The sequence below is a fragment of the Amphiura filiformis genome, chromosome 15 (genome assembly GCF_039555335.1).
Source record: "Amphiura filiformis chromosome 15, Afil_fr2py, whole genome shotgun sequence".
NCBI classification, from domain to species: domain Eukaryota; kingdom Metazoa; phylum Echinodermata; class Ophiuroidea; order Amphilepidida; family Amphiuridae; genus Amphiura; species Amphiura filiformis.
In genome coordinates this window covers 29,081,338-29,095,442 of record NC_092642.1, presented here as the reverse complement: position 1 = coordinate 29,095,442, position 14,105 = coordinate 29,081,338, and the positions used below count along the sequence as shown (strand labels likewise).

Sequence of the window (14,105 nt, the reverse complement as noted above, 5' to 3'; positions counted from 1 at the left end):
CCAGGAAAACGACGAGTCCCTGTTTTTTTTTTTTTTTTATTTAAGATTATGAGGGTTCCCAGCAAACACAAAACCGTTTTAAAAACATTTTAAATAAGTTATATTTTGGCTTTTGGTTTTGGTAAAAACGTTTCAATAACATTAAAATGTCGGGTTATATAAAGGTCATGATAACGTTTTAACACGTTTTGTATGAAAACACGCTACAGCAATATTTTAAGTGTTTTCAAAAATGTTATTGTAAACAATTTTTGAAACATTTTTGCCAAATATTGTGTCAATACTTAAATAACATTATGTTAAAATATTTGAACCCAGCAAACACAGAAATGTTCTTAAAATGTTTTGTTTTCAAAACCTTTTAATAACATTTAAATGTCGGGTTATATAAAGGTCATGAAAACGTTTTTAACGTTATTGAAAATATTTTGGGTAAACATTTTCGCAAAATATTTTTTTTTTTTTTTTATAACATTCTATTTAGAATGTTTTGTATCAAGTTTTCAAGAATGTTTTTGGAATGTTATTAAAACGTTTTAATACCCTTTCTGTAAAACATTTTTGTTTGCTGAGCAGTAGATTATCAAAAATGTTTTTAAGGTTATGAAAACGTTTTATACTCTTAATATACCCTTTATATAACCCGACATTTAAACGTTTTCTGACAACCTTTTATAACCTTTTGCGAATGATGTCAAAAACGTTTTGTGTTTGCTGGGTTTAGACCCGGCCCTTATAGAGTTCCACAAAAATAAGTGCTTTTTGTTCCCTTTCCACTAAAATTTGCCAAATAAATAGCTAAATAACAGGACAATAATTATATTAATGTGTATTGTGGAATCTAGGGTTATATCCCAATACAGATGGACAGACATTGTAGTTCACTGATGCACATTGTGATAAAAACCCGCTTCTACTTTCACCTGATTTTGCTTGCTCTTTTTAAAGAGCAAAAATGCACCTTCCCAACCAATTAAAATTGGTTGGGAAGAGGTATTTTTGTCTCGCTTTATTTTCAATGGATGCATCATACGCTAAATGAATGTTTACTTCTTAGTGATATCTTACTGTTTAATACATGTGGATTGTTTTAAATAGACACAGTAAACTGTAAAGTTTGTATTTGTGTAGGCCTATACATATAAACATTATACATGTATATTTTACTGACTATCACCAACTATAACGTGTTAAATTAATGAGTGGTTATGATATATGCAATCTTTGTTATTATTTTGTCCTTCTGATAACAAATAATTTTGAATTTTTTATTTTTGCGCTATAATACAATTTTATGACAAATTATTTAAAGTTGGAATTTTTGACATTCAACAGTCGAAAGCACTTTCAACACGCTACCCTGGTGGTGGTGATGAAATCAAAACTTTGTGGTTACCGTTTTTATACTACATGCGCTATAATTAGCTGCCCATTATTTATGTAGAAACATTTTTGTAAAAAGAATAAACGGGATGTGGACAAGACAAAGTACAATGTGATCGGACTTTCATTAAAGGGGTATTTTCGCGATTCTCTCATCCTCGAAGTAAACTTTATGAATTTAATGATATGTAGGCCTACTTAAAGTGTATGTAGCTAGGATGAAGAGCCGACCATCAATGGAAAAATTGTGACCTTTCGTATTGAAGATATATGCATAAAGTTTCACAAAAGCCCTATAAATATTTTAGGTCTTTTATAGAATATCATGTCTACAATACGAAATCTCTTTTTTTTCAATTGATGGTCGGCTTTTCATCCCAGCTATATTCACATCATTAGATTTATACAGATTGATAAAGTTTACTTCGAGCCGGGATAATAGAATCACGAAATACTCCTTTAATGGAAGTCAGATCACATTCTATATTTTATCGTGTCCACTTCCCGTTTCATGTTATTCTTTTTTTTTTTTGTTTCTATGTCAAGAATGGGCAGCTAATTATAGTACATGTAGCCGACACAGAGTTTTGATTTCGTCACCACTACTGGAGTACTGTGTTGAAAGTGCCAACACACGGTGTCAACTTGTGACTAACCAATCAAGCGAGAATGTTGTTTTACTATTGAGGGCGCAGTGCCTATTTCGCTATGGCCTGCTTCCATGTGTTACGGAATGAGATCACATCCCAACACAGATAAGATCATATAACTATGATGACATATTGGCACATTTTAGTTAAGGTCCAGTTCTGGAGTCCTAATCCTATGCTCCTCTTAAGGCGCATTAAAACCATCTAAGATGATGCAAAATATTATTATTGAAAAGGTTAATTGGATTTATGATTAATGAGATGTAGCTTGATAATTGGCGTATAACGACAATAAATGATATTGTCATTTTATTCTTTTTAGATATATTTGCAACGATTTAACCACATGGGGAGAGATAATATGGAGACGGGTGAAATGATGACTGAAGATGACTTCGTTGCTGCCATTTCTTCCTTTCAACACATGGCAAACCTGACAGTCAATGGTAGGTGTACAAACTTCTTTCTTTGTTGTGTATATTTATAACTTTAGACACAACTTTCAGACCATCAATCGCAATCATTATATTATTGAAAAATATGCTAGTCACTATTGTCCAGTTAATTTTAACCTGATTTTGCGATATTTTGAAAGGTTTTTTTTTTTCAAATAAAGCCTACAAACAATTCGAATTAACGTGATATTTTGAGTTCATAATAAATTCGATTCCGATCCATATTTTGATTAATTTAAATGGTATTGAGCAGTAACTTTACGTTTTCAATCATGTATAATGTAAGCCCCTTATTTTTTTTAATTATTATTTTATTTCAGGTATGCTTGATAATGCCACTATGGATATGATGAACATGCCTCGTTGTGGTATGCCTGATAACATGGGCTTCTCAAACGCAGCTCGTAAGAAACGTTACGCAGCTATGGCAAGATGGCCCGTTACGGATCTTACGTGGAGAATAAATAGCTACAGTGCAGATCTACCAAATGCGGATATCAATAATATTATGGGGGACGCGCTGAAGGTAAGACAAAAATGTCGCAAGTGCAGTGTGATGGTACGCCATGGTCCTCCAAGCAAACACAAAGAGCTACAAACGTTTCACTTCCATCAGATAAAAATACATAGGGGGCAACGAAAAATTGAGACCGAGAATAAGTTCGACCCAAATTTACACTTTTTTTTATCCAAATGTGTGCGCAGTACTAAGAACAACGAATATTTCTTTTTCTTTCGACCCCGCGCCAGCCACGACACACGTTACCTTGTTAAACAAGGTTGTTATTTTTTCTCAAAATCAAGATCATGGTAACAAGTGTTTCTTTTGTTTCTCGCCTTTCTCTTACAGCTTTGGTCCGATGTGTCGGCACTATCATTCCAAGAGACAACAAATGCTAATGCTGATTTCATCATAGACTTCAACCGAGGCGCACACGGAGATGGCAACCCATTTGATGGACCAGGCATGGTTTTAGCGCATGCGTACTTCCCAACGTCAAATCCAATCGGTGGTGACGCACATTTTGATGATGATGAGATTTTCACGCAAGGGACGAGTAGTGGTAAGTTCGAATGATTGGTTGACTGATATATCGATTGATTGATTCATTCATTCATTCATTAAAAAACTTTCAGCAAATGATTTGTTTTCTGATATCATATTTTAATATGATATCAGTTTATAACGTAAACATGATGTCGGGTTCTGATTGGCTAATTGAATCACGTCATCATCACACCAACACCTCATTCGTCGATCAATCTGCGTAACATCGCGTGACGCAGGCTTGATTTTACGCGATTGGTCGGCCAGTGCGATAGGTCTTTGCAACTTTAAATAGTAAGGACCAGAGGATGATTTAAGCACTTCCCAGCAAGTCTTGTTAGCACAGCTGTGTGAGTGAACATGACACCGGACAGATATATTTACAATAAAAACACCTTCAAAAAGTTGGTCGATTTCACATTTTATGTTATCTACAGAAGGTGTGAATTATCCTTCATGCATACATCACTTTAAATCTGAAATCGACCAGGTAATAATGACACACGGGCAATTCTAAAACAACATCTTTTGCACAGAGCTCAATGGGATTTGAAAAGTAAAGTGGCAGTTGAAACTCTAGTGATAATACTTTTACAGTGCATGATGGGGCTTCCTTAAATCATCCTCTGAGTAAGGACACTGTTGTATGCAGATACTAATTAACTATTACTTTCAAGTCTCCTTATTTATTATGCCTTTTGCCATATGAAAGTGCATCTTTAATTAACAATTTAGCAGTGTAATCCCTTTAAAATGACTGACAAATGTGTGATTTTTTTAACTCTCCTCAGGAATCAACTTATTCCAGGTAGCCGCACACGAATTCGGCCATAGTCTCGGATTAGGCCATTCCGATGACCCAAACGCCCTAATGTATGCCTTCTACAGAGGATATATCCCAAACTTTGAACTTCCGCAAGACGACATCGATGGCATTCAATATTTGTATGGTAAGTTCAGACAGTTTATTTCTTATGAACCTCTATACATTATTATAATATTATAGGAATTAATCGTGTTTTACCTTTCACCCAGCGACATGATGGACATATGGGAACATGTATATGATGTTCAGAAAAGTAATATTATCTATTTTGATTTTACAGGAGAGAATACTGATGATGCACCAGGAGCACCCGACCCAACCATGATGCCCTTCAACCCACCAACACCAAGTTGTCCGTCTAAACTTGATACCATAGGGACAACTGCTGACGGGAGAACATTTGCATTTATTGGTAAGTGTTAGCCTTTTTAATGGCGGGCACAAAAGGAGAGGGCGTACTTTGATTTGGGTAATCTTTTGTCAGATAAGAAGCATACAAAAGATTACCCAAACCAAAGTACGCCCTCTCCTTTTGTTCCCGCCATACTTCAAAAAGACCGTAAATTCAACCAAAATAGCTACATTGTATATATTATGTGGTATTCATGTCCATGTCTGCAGTGCATCTAAAAATGATTAGTACACAAGCAGATGTATTTCCAAAAACATCCCAGTATCAGTGCATGAGTTATCTACTCGAAACGTCTTACTTCCAGACCTAGATCATGTTGTATTAGTTTTATGTCCTAGCTCTAGTCATCGCGGGTCTTGCTCTTTGTCCACCAGTCTTGCAGTTTCCCGTCCCTTGGGTCCTTTGGATACTACGTCGCCCCATCTGGTATTTGGTCTTTCTTTGGGACTGCTCGAAGATGATATAACACGTGATAGTATGCTAGTAACTCTTACGGATCTCGATGACGTTTCTAAATGAGTTGTTTCTTAATTCTTTCAGGTGATCAAGTCTATCAAATTTTGAACACCGGTGTGGCGGATGGATATCCAAGACCAATCAGTGAAGTGTTTGCCGGTTTACCCAATAATATCGATGCATCATTGTACTACCCGGCGAACGGAAAAACGTACTTCTTTAAGGTAATGTATTGTGCATAAATTCAATAATCATGATAATAGTAATATCCAAAATTGAAGCACACGAATTTTTCAGTACCAAGTTGTGAACTTTCCATAAACATGAGCTGTAGCTACTTTTTGAAAGTCGGAGAAAACAGTTGATAAAATTATAGGATAAAAATTCTCCTCATAGCTGATCAAATGGAAACATTATTATCATAAGCTGACGGCTTTGCGTGCGTTTGTCCGTTGCGATTAATGTGTAGACGCCGAGAAAACAAACCAAATGCGTTTGTCGCCCTTTGTCAGCATGGCATGATTTCTTTCTAGATCTTAGACCTTAGTCATATGAAGCTAGCGGAGACGAGGGTAGCAAGAAAATAATCACTAAAATGATGAGTTAACTCATTTTACCAATCATGATTATGGGCTGATACATTTGTCCCAGATCCAAAGTAGACCACAAGGATTTTATGTTTCTATTTGGTTTTGTTTTACAGGGTGATAAATACTACAGATACAGCAGTACCAGCCCAGACTCCGGGTATCCACGTGACATCAGCCTATGGGGTCTTCCAGCCGATATTGATGCCGCCTTTGTATGGAGTGGAAACGGAGAGTCTATTTCACCAAAGGTAAGATGATAAATAATAAGATATGGTCTCTACGTACGTAGAGACTGACCCTATAAATGGCATTTCTTTCTAGACAGAACCTCATACTGTAACATCAGGCACTTGTCAATACCAAATTATGAAACACCATCTTCAGCGTCGTTCTTTTTAAAGACATTTCTTGTTTATAATAACGATGCGTGTCATCTTTTGTCACGGAACATCGACAATTTTGTACACGTGGTCAATTTTGTGTAATTCGTTGCCAGATTTTTGTTGAGGTGGGGCAAAAACGAAGAAAAAATCTCGGTTCCCGGTATAATCATTGTGATATGGGCATACCGTTGTCTTTGGGGGTTTTTTTTAGAGAGAGACTGTGTATAAAAATGCTTCCGAGCTTCCAAAAAAGGATTTTATTGGGACAATGTGGTATTTTACACTATTTTGGCTCATGACCGGGGTGCATTTGGTGGATAACCGGCTCATTGCCCCTTTTCTTTTCCTTTGCCTTCCCAATTTTTTCTTTCGTTACTTATCAGGGAGGCATTTTTCTTTTTCATTTTTATCTGTTCCCCGCTGGCTGGGCCCGGGTATTTTGTAATCTCTGTTATTTTATTTCATACCCATCAATTAACAGTATTTTCTTTCTCCTTTCTCTTACCTTACAGGTGATCAGTACTACCGTTACAACAGCCGTTACGGTACCATCGACCGTGGTTACCCACGTCCCCTGTCAGTCTGGGGTCTTCCTGTTGACAGCATTGACGCAGCCATGCAGTGGTCCAACAAACGCACTTATTTCTTTGCTGGTGACAACTACTATCGTTACAACGATGCCTCATTTGAAGTTGATGCGTCCTACCCGCGATTAACAGCATTTTGGTGGTTTGGATGCGGCGAGAATACGAATTTAATTGAGGAGTCTATGACTACTGAAGAAACTGCTGGGGGAAGTTTACCGAATAGTTTGCCAAGTTCATTAGCACTTATTCTCTCCGTTGTTTTTGCCCTGCTTCATCGCATTTGAGTGATAAGAACTTGTACTTGTAATCTAAAATAGGCATACCCTCTGGAATAAAGGCATAAAAAAAGGAAAGAAGTCAGAAAAAGAATAGTTTTGCCTATCGACTGTGTTAAAGCATAAGACCCATTCAGTGATCCCAGCGCAAGTGTAAAAAAATCAAAATTGTTTATAAATTGCTTAAAAGTAAAGGATAAGTCATTCAAATTGTCATTTGGTGTTCTTAAAATGACAAATTTGGCAAAAAACGAAGAAAACAGCAGTACTGACGTAGATGAAGCCCCATTGAAATACACATAGCTAATTTAGTTACTGTCAGTATCTAAATTACAAATTAGTGTAAAATGTCTTATTTTGTCTTAAATACACGGCTTTCAGCTGAACCACTCGCAGGCTAGCACATCTAGGCCTATGACAATTACAAAGGTACCAAAATCTGAATTTCGATGATTTTTACGATCGTCCGAATGAGCAAATCACTGAATGGGCCTTTAACCTAAATACCTTTTCTTGATTCTTTTGTCAAGACTAACACTTGCCACCATTTTCACAGCCATATAACGTGTCGTTTGACCCTAGAATGAGGTTTTGGTAGAATATTGATAAGTCGTAGATAGCACAAACTATACACTTCTGAAATCATTGTGTGATCAGCCGAATAATTTGGTGTATATGTCAAGTCAAGACTGGAGCATTTTATTGAAAACAAATTAGCCCTGCATTACATTTCGTGAGCTCTAGCGATCACTAGGGGTAAGAACCAAGTTTCCTCCACTAAAAAAACTTTGGACCATGTACTTAATGTATGGAAACTCATGCTTCCATCAGAAAGTGTACAATTGTACCAAAATTATGGTACCGGTACTGTTTATCGGAAAACTATTCTTTTTGGAAAGTGCTTTGCAAATGTTGATTTTGTTTTACTTCTTAAATGTGCTTCATACAATGTAAATACGTTTGATGGTTAAAGTCTTTAATCCGCAGACATATCGACATAATTATGCTTCATACCAAATTTTATAAGTTCATTGTTTTAGCTGATCTTAATATTTGTTGAATTGAGTGTAAATGTATTTTATAAACAACTGGAATTTGTACGCAAGCATGCTGGACATGTGGTCTTAATTTATTAATTTTGTGAATTAATTTATCACAACAATGAATTATACGTCAAATACAGACAATAAACCTGTTTTGGCGTGTAACAAAAGTATACATATATACGCCACATTCACAGAAACTGGAATAGGCCCCTAAGTAATTTAAATGCAGATCAGAATATATCAAAAGGATTGGTACTCATCCGCTTTGTCGTCTGATGAAACTTGCTCATGCTTCTTTCAAATTCAGCATTAGATTCTCTTGAAATGACTACATTTTATACTTTTATGACCTTTTCTTACATAAATCTACAAATAATGTGAATGTTACACTCACTGCATTTTGATGGGGCTTGTTCATTTGTTCATACTGGATATTGATGAGTACCAATCATTTTGATGCACCCTCACCCTGTAGCTCGTTTTAACTCTTGTGAGAAAAAAAATTGCCTGTGTACATTACTAGCTTTGTATCTGAAGCAGATGCCATTGAATTATATAAAGAAAAGATGGCTTCTATGCCACGAGTAGTTGCTCTCGAAAAGCAATTCTTTGTAAGTTCATGAACATGAAGAACTCGAAAAGCAATTCTTTGTAAGTTCATGAACATGATGAAACTATAGACTGTTTTTGGCATCTTAAATTTGGTTGAAATTGTAAATATTTTTTGATAAACAACTGTAAGTTTGTACGCATGCTGGTCATGCGGTCTTAATTTATTTTTTTAAACATTCGTGATTGTAAATTTATTACTTAAAATAGAATGCAGGAGTGAGTGTGTTATGAAGGTGCGCGAGGATTGGGTGAGTGAGTGTGCTATGTAATTAAGTGCGCGAGGATTGGGGGGGTGAGTGTGTGTGGGATTAAAGCCATAATGTACGATTTCCATTAAATTTTAATTTTGTTATTCTTTATTCAAAATGCTGAAATAATAATAAATATCAGGAAACGTGTGTGTCCATTTTAAACCGAAATAACAAGGTAAAGTGAAAGAAGCCCTGGCTATCGGCCGTTTTGACGTGCAGTTCTATGGGGGACTTAGGTCTACATAATGTCCAAATTGCTATGTTGATCTGACAAACACAACGGATTTGGCAGTGATTCCATTAAGGTGGAAGTTAGGACATGTGTAAATATTAAAAATATGCCAACAAATTCAGGTTTGGAAATAATAAACAAAATGTCATATTTATAAGATCGTAAATTATGGCTTTATGTGCGAGGGTGGGGTAAGTTATTTACTGTGTTACATTATTGTAAACAATCTGTGGATTGTCTAATAAAACTTGCCTAAATATAATAATTTGTTTACCTGAGTATTATTTTATCTTTCGTTAAATTTATGATAAATGATCTCTTTTTTAAAGGTAGGCCTATTTGGTAACAATGTTCGCGACGCGCGAGTAAAATGTGGTTATCTTCAAGCGAATCTGGTAAAATATGTTGAAAAAATGTGGCATAATTGCGCGGATAGTGCGCAAAAATTGGCACTTGTTAGGCTAAATCGACCAAATACAGTAATTTGAGCCAAATTTTTTTTTCATTGTTCTGTTGCTATGTACAGAAGAACTACGAGCGTACAGTTCATGTTTTTGATGTTAACGGGTACCACAATTTTAGGATTTTGTGGAAGTCACACTGGTGTACTAGAAAGAAAACAAATAGCCGCTACGTGATGAAATAAAATATAAATATAGAGAAAATAATGTAAAACATGATTTCTACAGTAAAGGAGATGATGAATCGGGATGAGGTGGCAAATGCTATCTTCAGTAGATAGCGACAAAAACATTTTTTTTAAATCAAAATATACCCTAAGACTTTTCTAGCACGCGCTCTGTGCGCATTAAAAAAATTTCATTCGGCATAATGCCGAGCTATTAGTATTGTAAAGTAAAAACAAAGAAACATGTATTCCCCATTCCAGAAAAATAAAACACTATTCTTTTTAATTAAAAAATTATTACCGTATCCTGTTTTACCAAATGAAATGCAGCTAAATCCGGTCCTTGATTTAGTTCTAATTGGCAAAGAAAGTTAAATTTTAATATTTGGTCAATTTTTTTTTAAATAAGGGCCAAAATCATGCGTTTTTTGTATTATATATTAGGGCCAAAGACTTGTACAAAGACTAATTTCAAGTTATGCATTATATCTTTTGGAAAACACATTTTCTAATATTTGCCATAACCTATTATCAGATATAACATAAAACACTAAAATTGCGAACTCACTCTTAGCCTATATTAAATACAAATTTTGAATGCTTAGACATGGCAAGTCTTAGAATTTTGTGACTTCATTTGGCAAAACAAGATAATATTTTTTTTATTCCAAAAAATTAGTGCTGTATTTTTCAGGATTAGGGATTAGGTCCGGAATGTAATGAGTTTGTAATATTGCTTTAAAATTTCGATCGGAACTAGCCGCTACGTGATGAAATGAAAATATATAGAGAAAATAATGTAAAAAAAGATTTCTACAGTAGAAAAAGATGATGAATTGGGATGAGATGCCAAATGCTATCTTCAGTAGATAGCGAAAACATTTTTTTTTTAAATCAAAATATACCCTTTAAGTTGTAAGTCGTGTATGTTTATAAAGTTACACGTTAGAAAAGTGACTTGTTCCTTTTTATTTTGAATTGTCCTTTGAAATTACTCTAAAATATATCACGTTGATCTCCTTTTTGAGGTATATAGAATATTTTTTCACAAAATTACACGATTGGTCTGAACTTAACTAAGGCGTCTGCATAAACCGCACGGGCTAAATATTAATTGGCATGCGTCGGGAGATGGTGTGAAATAGCCAACTTGTTTGAATGAAAATGTGCTTTCCATGAGTTTACATTTATGGTGCTCATAATTTCGTGAATTTGACTAAAATGACGGATTTAGGGAGGCTGAATTTGAGTTTGGTGGGGACACAATTTCGGACTTTTATGCTTCATTGTTCTGGGGCTTGAGGTGATTTCCTAAATTTCGTCAGCAATTGGCATTCGTCACAGCTGAAAGGCTTGCAATGTACTAATTTTTTGAAAATGGGAGGAGCTTAAAAATATGGCTCTTAAAGTGGTACGTACTCAGAAAGTTTGAATGCCCCCATACAAAAAAAAACCTGCGTGGATACCTGGTTGTCTAATGAACACACATTCGTTCGTTCGTTCGTTCGTTAGGTTCGCTCTCGTAGGAGCAGGGTCATTGCTAAAAGCTTGTCCCTCTGGTTGCAAAAATCTGTTCAAAAGAACAGGAACTGGGTAACTTTTGGTCGCTGTATAAGCCGACCCACTCTGGTTGGTCAATCTGAAGTGACTTCTTGAAGACTTGTGTTTCAGCGTAGCCCTGTGGCAGCCATGTAAGGCGCGTATCGGTTTTATACTAGCTCGCACTAGTCCGAGTCGTCGGTTCCCTTATAGCAAACTGCCAAGTCTTGTGAATAGTAAATTATTCCCCAGTCCGTTAACCGGTCAAGCCAGTACAACGAACCATAATGGGATAATGTTACTATTCGGTATAACTTTGGTTCGACCTTATGCTGCTGGAAAGCTCAGGATAGCTTGGGTGCTTCGACACAACAGGTAGGCTCATGTGCAGTGACACGGCGGTATGCACATTCAAACGTCTAGCTGTTGCCGCCCTCGTCACTATCCTTAACCTTCTTAGCGCAATAGGTCTTGCCTCTGTTGTACCTTCACGTGCTCGTACCGTAGTCACTTCCCGACCGCCACTCACGACTAGTCGGTGACTGAATGATTCGATTGATTGAACACACATTGTTTCTTTGTGTATGTTTATGACATTTGGCACCAGGCAGTAGCGTAGCCAGCGGGGGGGCAGGGGGGGCAGAGTGCCCCCCTGACAAAAAATGAAAGAAAAAGTGCCCCTCTGACAAAAAATGAAAGAGAAAATCAGGAGGGCAAAGGAAAAGAAAAGGGCAAGGAGCCCTTTTCTAGCAAAAATTCAGGGCCAAAATAGTGTAAAATAAAAAAAATTTCCGCGCTACGCGCGCACATTGTAACGATAAAGATCTTTTTTTAGCCGGATAATGGGCGAAAATAGTGTAAAATACCATTTTTTTTGCGCTACGCGCGCACATCATCCCAATAAGGCCCTTTTCGGAAGCTCGAAGACATACAGTCTCTATGTATTGTATGATGCAACTGCAATTTTTTTTTCGTCTGTGCCCCCAAAATTTTATTTTGCCCCCCCCCCCTGACCAAGAAAGCTGGCTACCCTGGCACCAGGGGGGCCTGATTCAAACTTGCTTACCACTTTTAAAACCTATTCCCACTTTCAAAACTGGTAGATTACAAGTGCATTTCACAGTAAAATTTGTAAATGGACACCAGACAATGATGGTATTTGTAAATTATGTAATATTGATCGTGCGGATGTAAAACACTTTCACATGTCATTCACTCAACACAATTAGGGATGATGAATACAGTAAACTTGAGAAAGAGTTAATCAATTTAAGGTTATTAATTGAAAATCGTTTTTTAGGTTGCTTCGACCAACAATACCTCGTCTACCCTTAAATGGAATCGATATTTGGGAATTATTCATTTCTGGTAACTTAGATATAAAGTAGGCCTATAATATGACCCTTGAGAGTGTAAATTTGTTTGATAATTTAAGTATGAAGATGTCTATCATACCTTTGATAAATTCTGCAAATACTTCGTAAAAAGAGCATGGAAATCAAGATCTGAATTAATTTTGAATGCTACTGATATAATGTACACCAGGCACAAAAAGAAACTCGTCAGTTACTTATCCTTGCTGTTCAAAATCCTGATCAGAAATATACATATTGTTAATTGGACTTTGCTTTCTCATTTGACACCCTGTTCGTGAAAATTGAACAAGAATTGACCAAGATATGCGCCTCCAAACCCTGAAACCCCCAAATCAAAAGTTGATCGTTGTATTGCACACAAGCACCACGGGCCAATCACTAAGGCCTCGTATCCATAGGCTGTTCCCTTGTGGCGTGTGCCCTTGTTCCGTGTTTACTTTTTCCCATGTGACCTGCCACACAGACAACGAACCGTAACCACTTCGATGCTGAATATCAGCATCGAAGTGGTTACGTAATCTCTTGGTTACCGGATCACGCTACTTTGGTATGCCTTCGAGTGCCATATACTTTATGTGGTGATCATTTCGATCGTGGTTCATTACTCTAGCGCGTGATCCCGTTGACATAGTAACATTACGTAACTTCGATACTGAATAAAAGCAAAACAAAGCACACAATGTAACAGGCACAACTGAATCGTAAAATATCAACTTTTGATTTTGGGGTATACGTGGCCGAGTGGTTAAAGCACAGGTCTCGCAAACCTGAGGTTATGGGTTCAATTCCCAGGCGGGATCACTTTCAACTTGCCTCCTTTATTACTTGCGACGGCGAACTTGGTGAAAAATTATGTTTATTTATATAACGTTATTTTCGAAAACTACGTGTATTAATAAATGTTGACGTGTTATTTTAGAACCTTTTAAAACTTTTAGAACTGTTTGCCCCCAAATCTTCAAACGCCAATCAGCGACGATTTACTCAGGATTTGATTTTGTCCCAAAACAACACGTTCTCCCAAAATATAATAAGTTAATCACCTTCAATTTTCTTGTACCTTTTAATTGAATTGGGTTTTTTTCTATGTATGGGCTATTCCATTCAAAATCCACACTATCCCTGTGGAAGATTTTGGAAATATCTTCCACAGCGGGAGTGTGAAATGGAATGAACACATTAGCAACTCAATTTGAAACTCATCCTCCCTCAGTGGAAGATATCATTCTCAAAGGGTGTATGAAACTCAAATGGAGCTGCCTAACGTGGTTATAATTATATTCTTCCTGTTGATTTCCGAAATCTTTCAAAGGGGGAGTGTGGATTTTAAATGGAATGGCCAAATCTAAGAAACGA

General features: G+C 36.4%; 1 protein-coding gene across 1 annotated transcript in view; it reads left to right on the top strand.

Moving 5' to 3' along the window:
• The window catches only part of LOC140171465 (matrix metalloproteinase-18-like), a 10,921-nt gene extending 1,450 nt beyond the window's left edge, over positions 1–9,471 (top strand). The window contains 9 exon segments of the mRNA XM_072194736.1: positions 2,356–2,479; positions 2,809–3,014; positions 3,339–3,552; positions 4,328–4,486; positions 4,643–4,774; positions 5,315–5,454; positions 5,934–6,048; positions 6,051–6,068; positions 6,716–9,471. Coding sequence (XP_072050837.1) covers positions 2,356–2,479; positions 2,809–3,014; positions 3,339–3,552; positions 4,328–4,486; positions 4,643–4,774; positions 5,315–5,454; positions 5,934–6,048; positions 6,051–6,068; positions 6,716–7,074 — 1,467 coding nt within the window. The 3' untranslated portion in view covers positions 7,075–9,471.
• Positions 9,472–14,105: the final 4,634 nt, after the last annotated feature.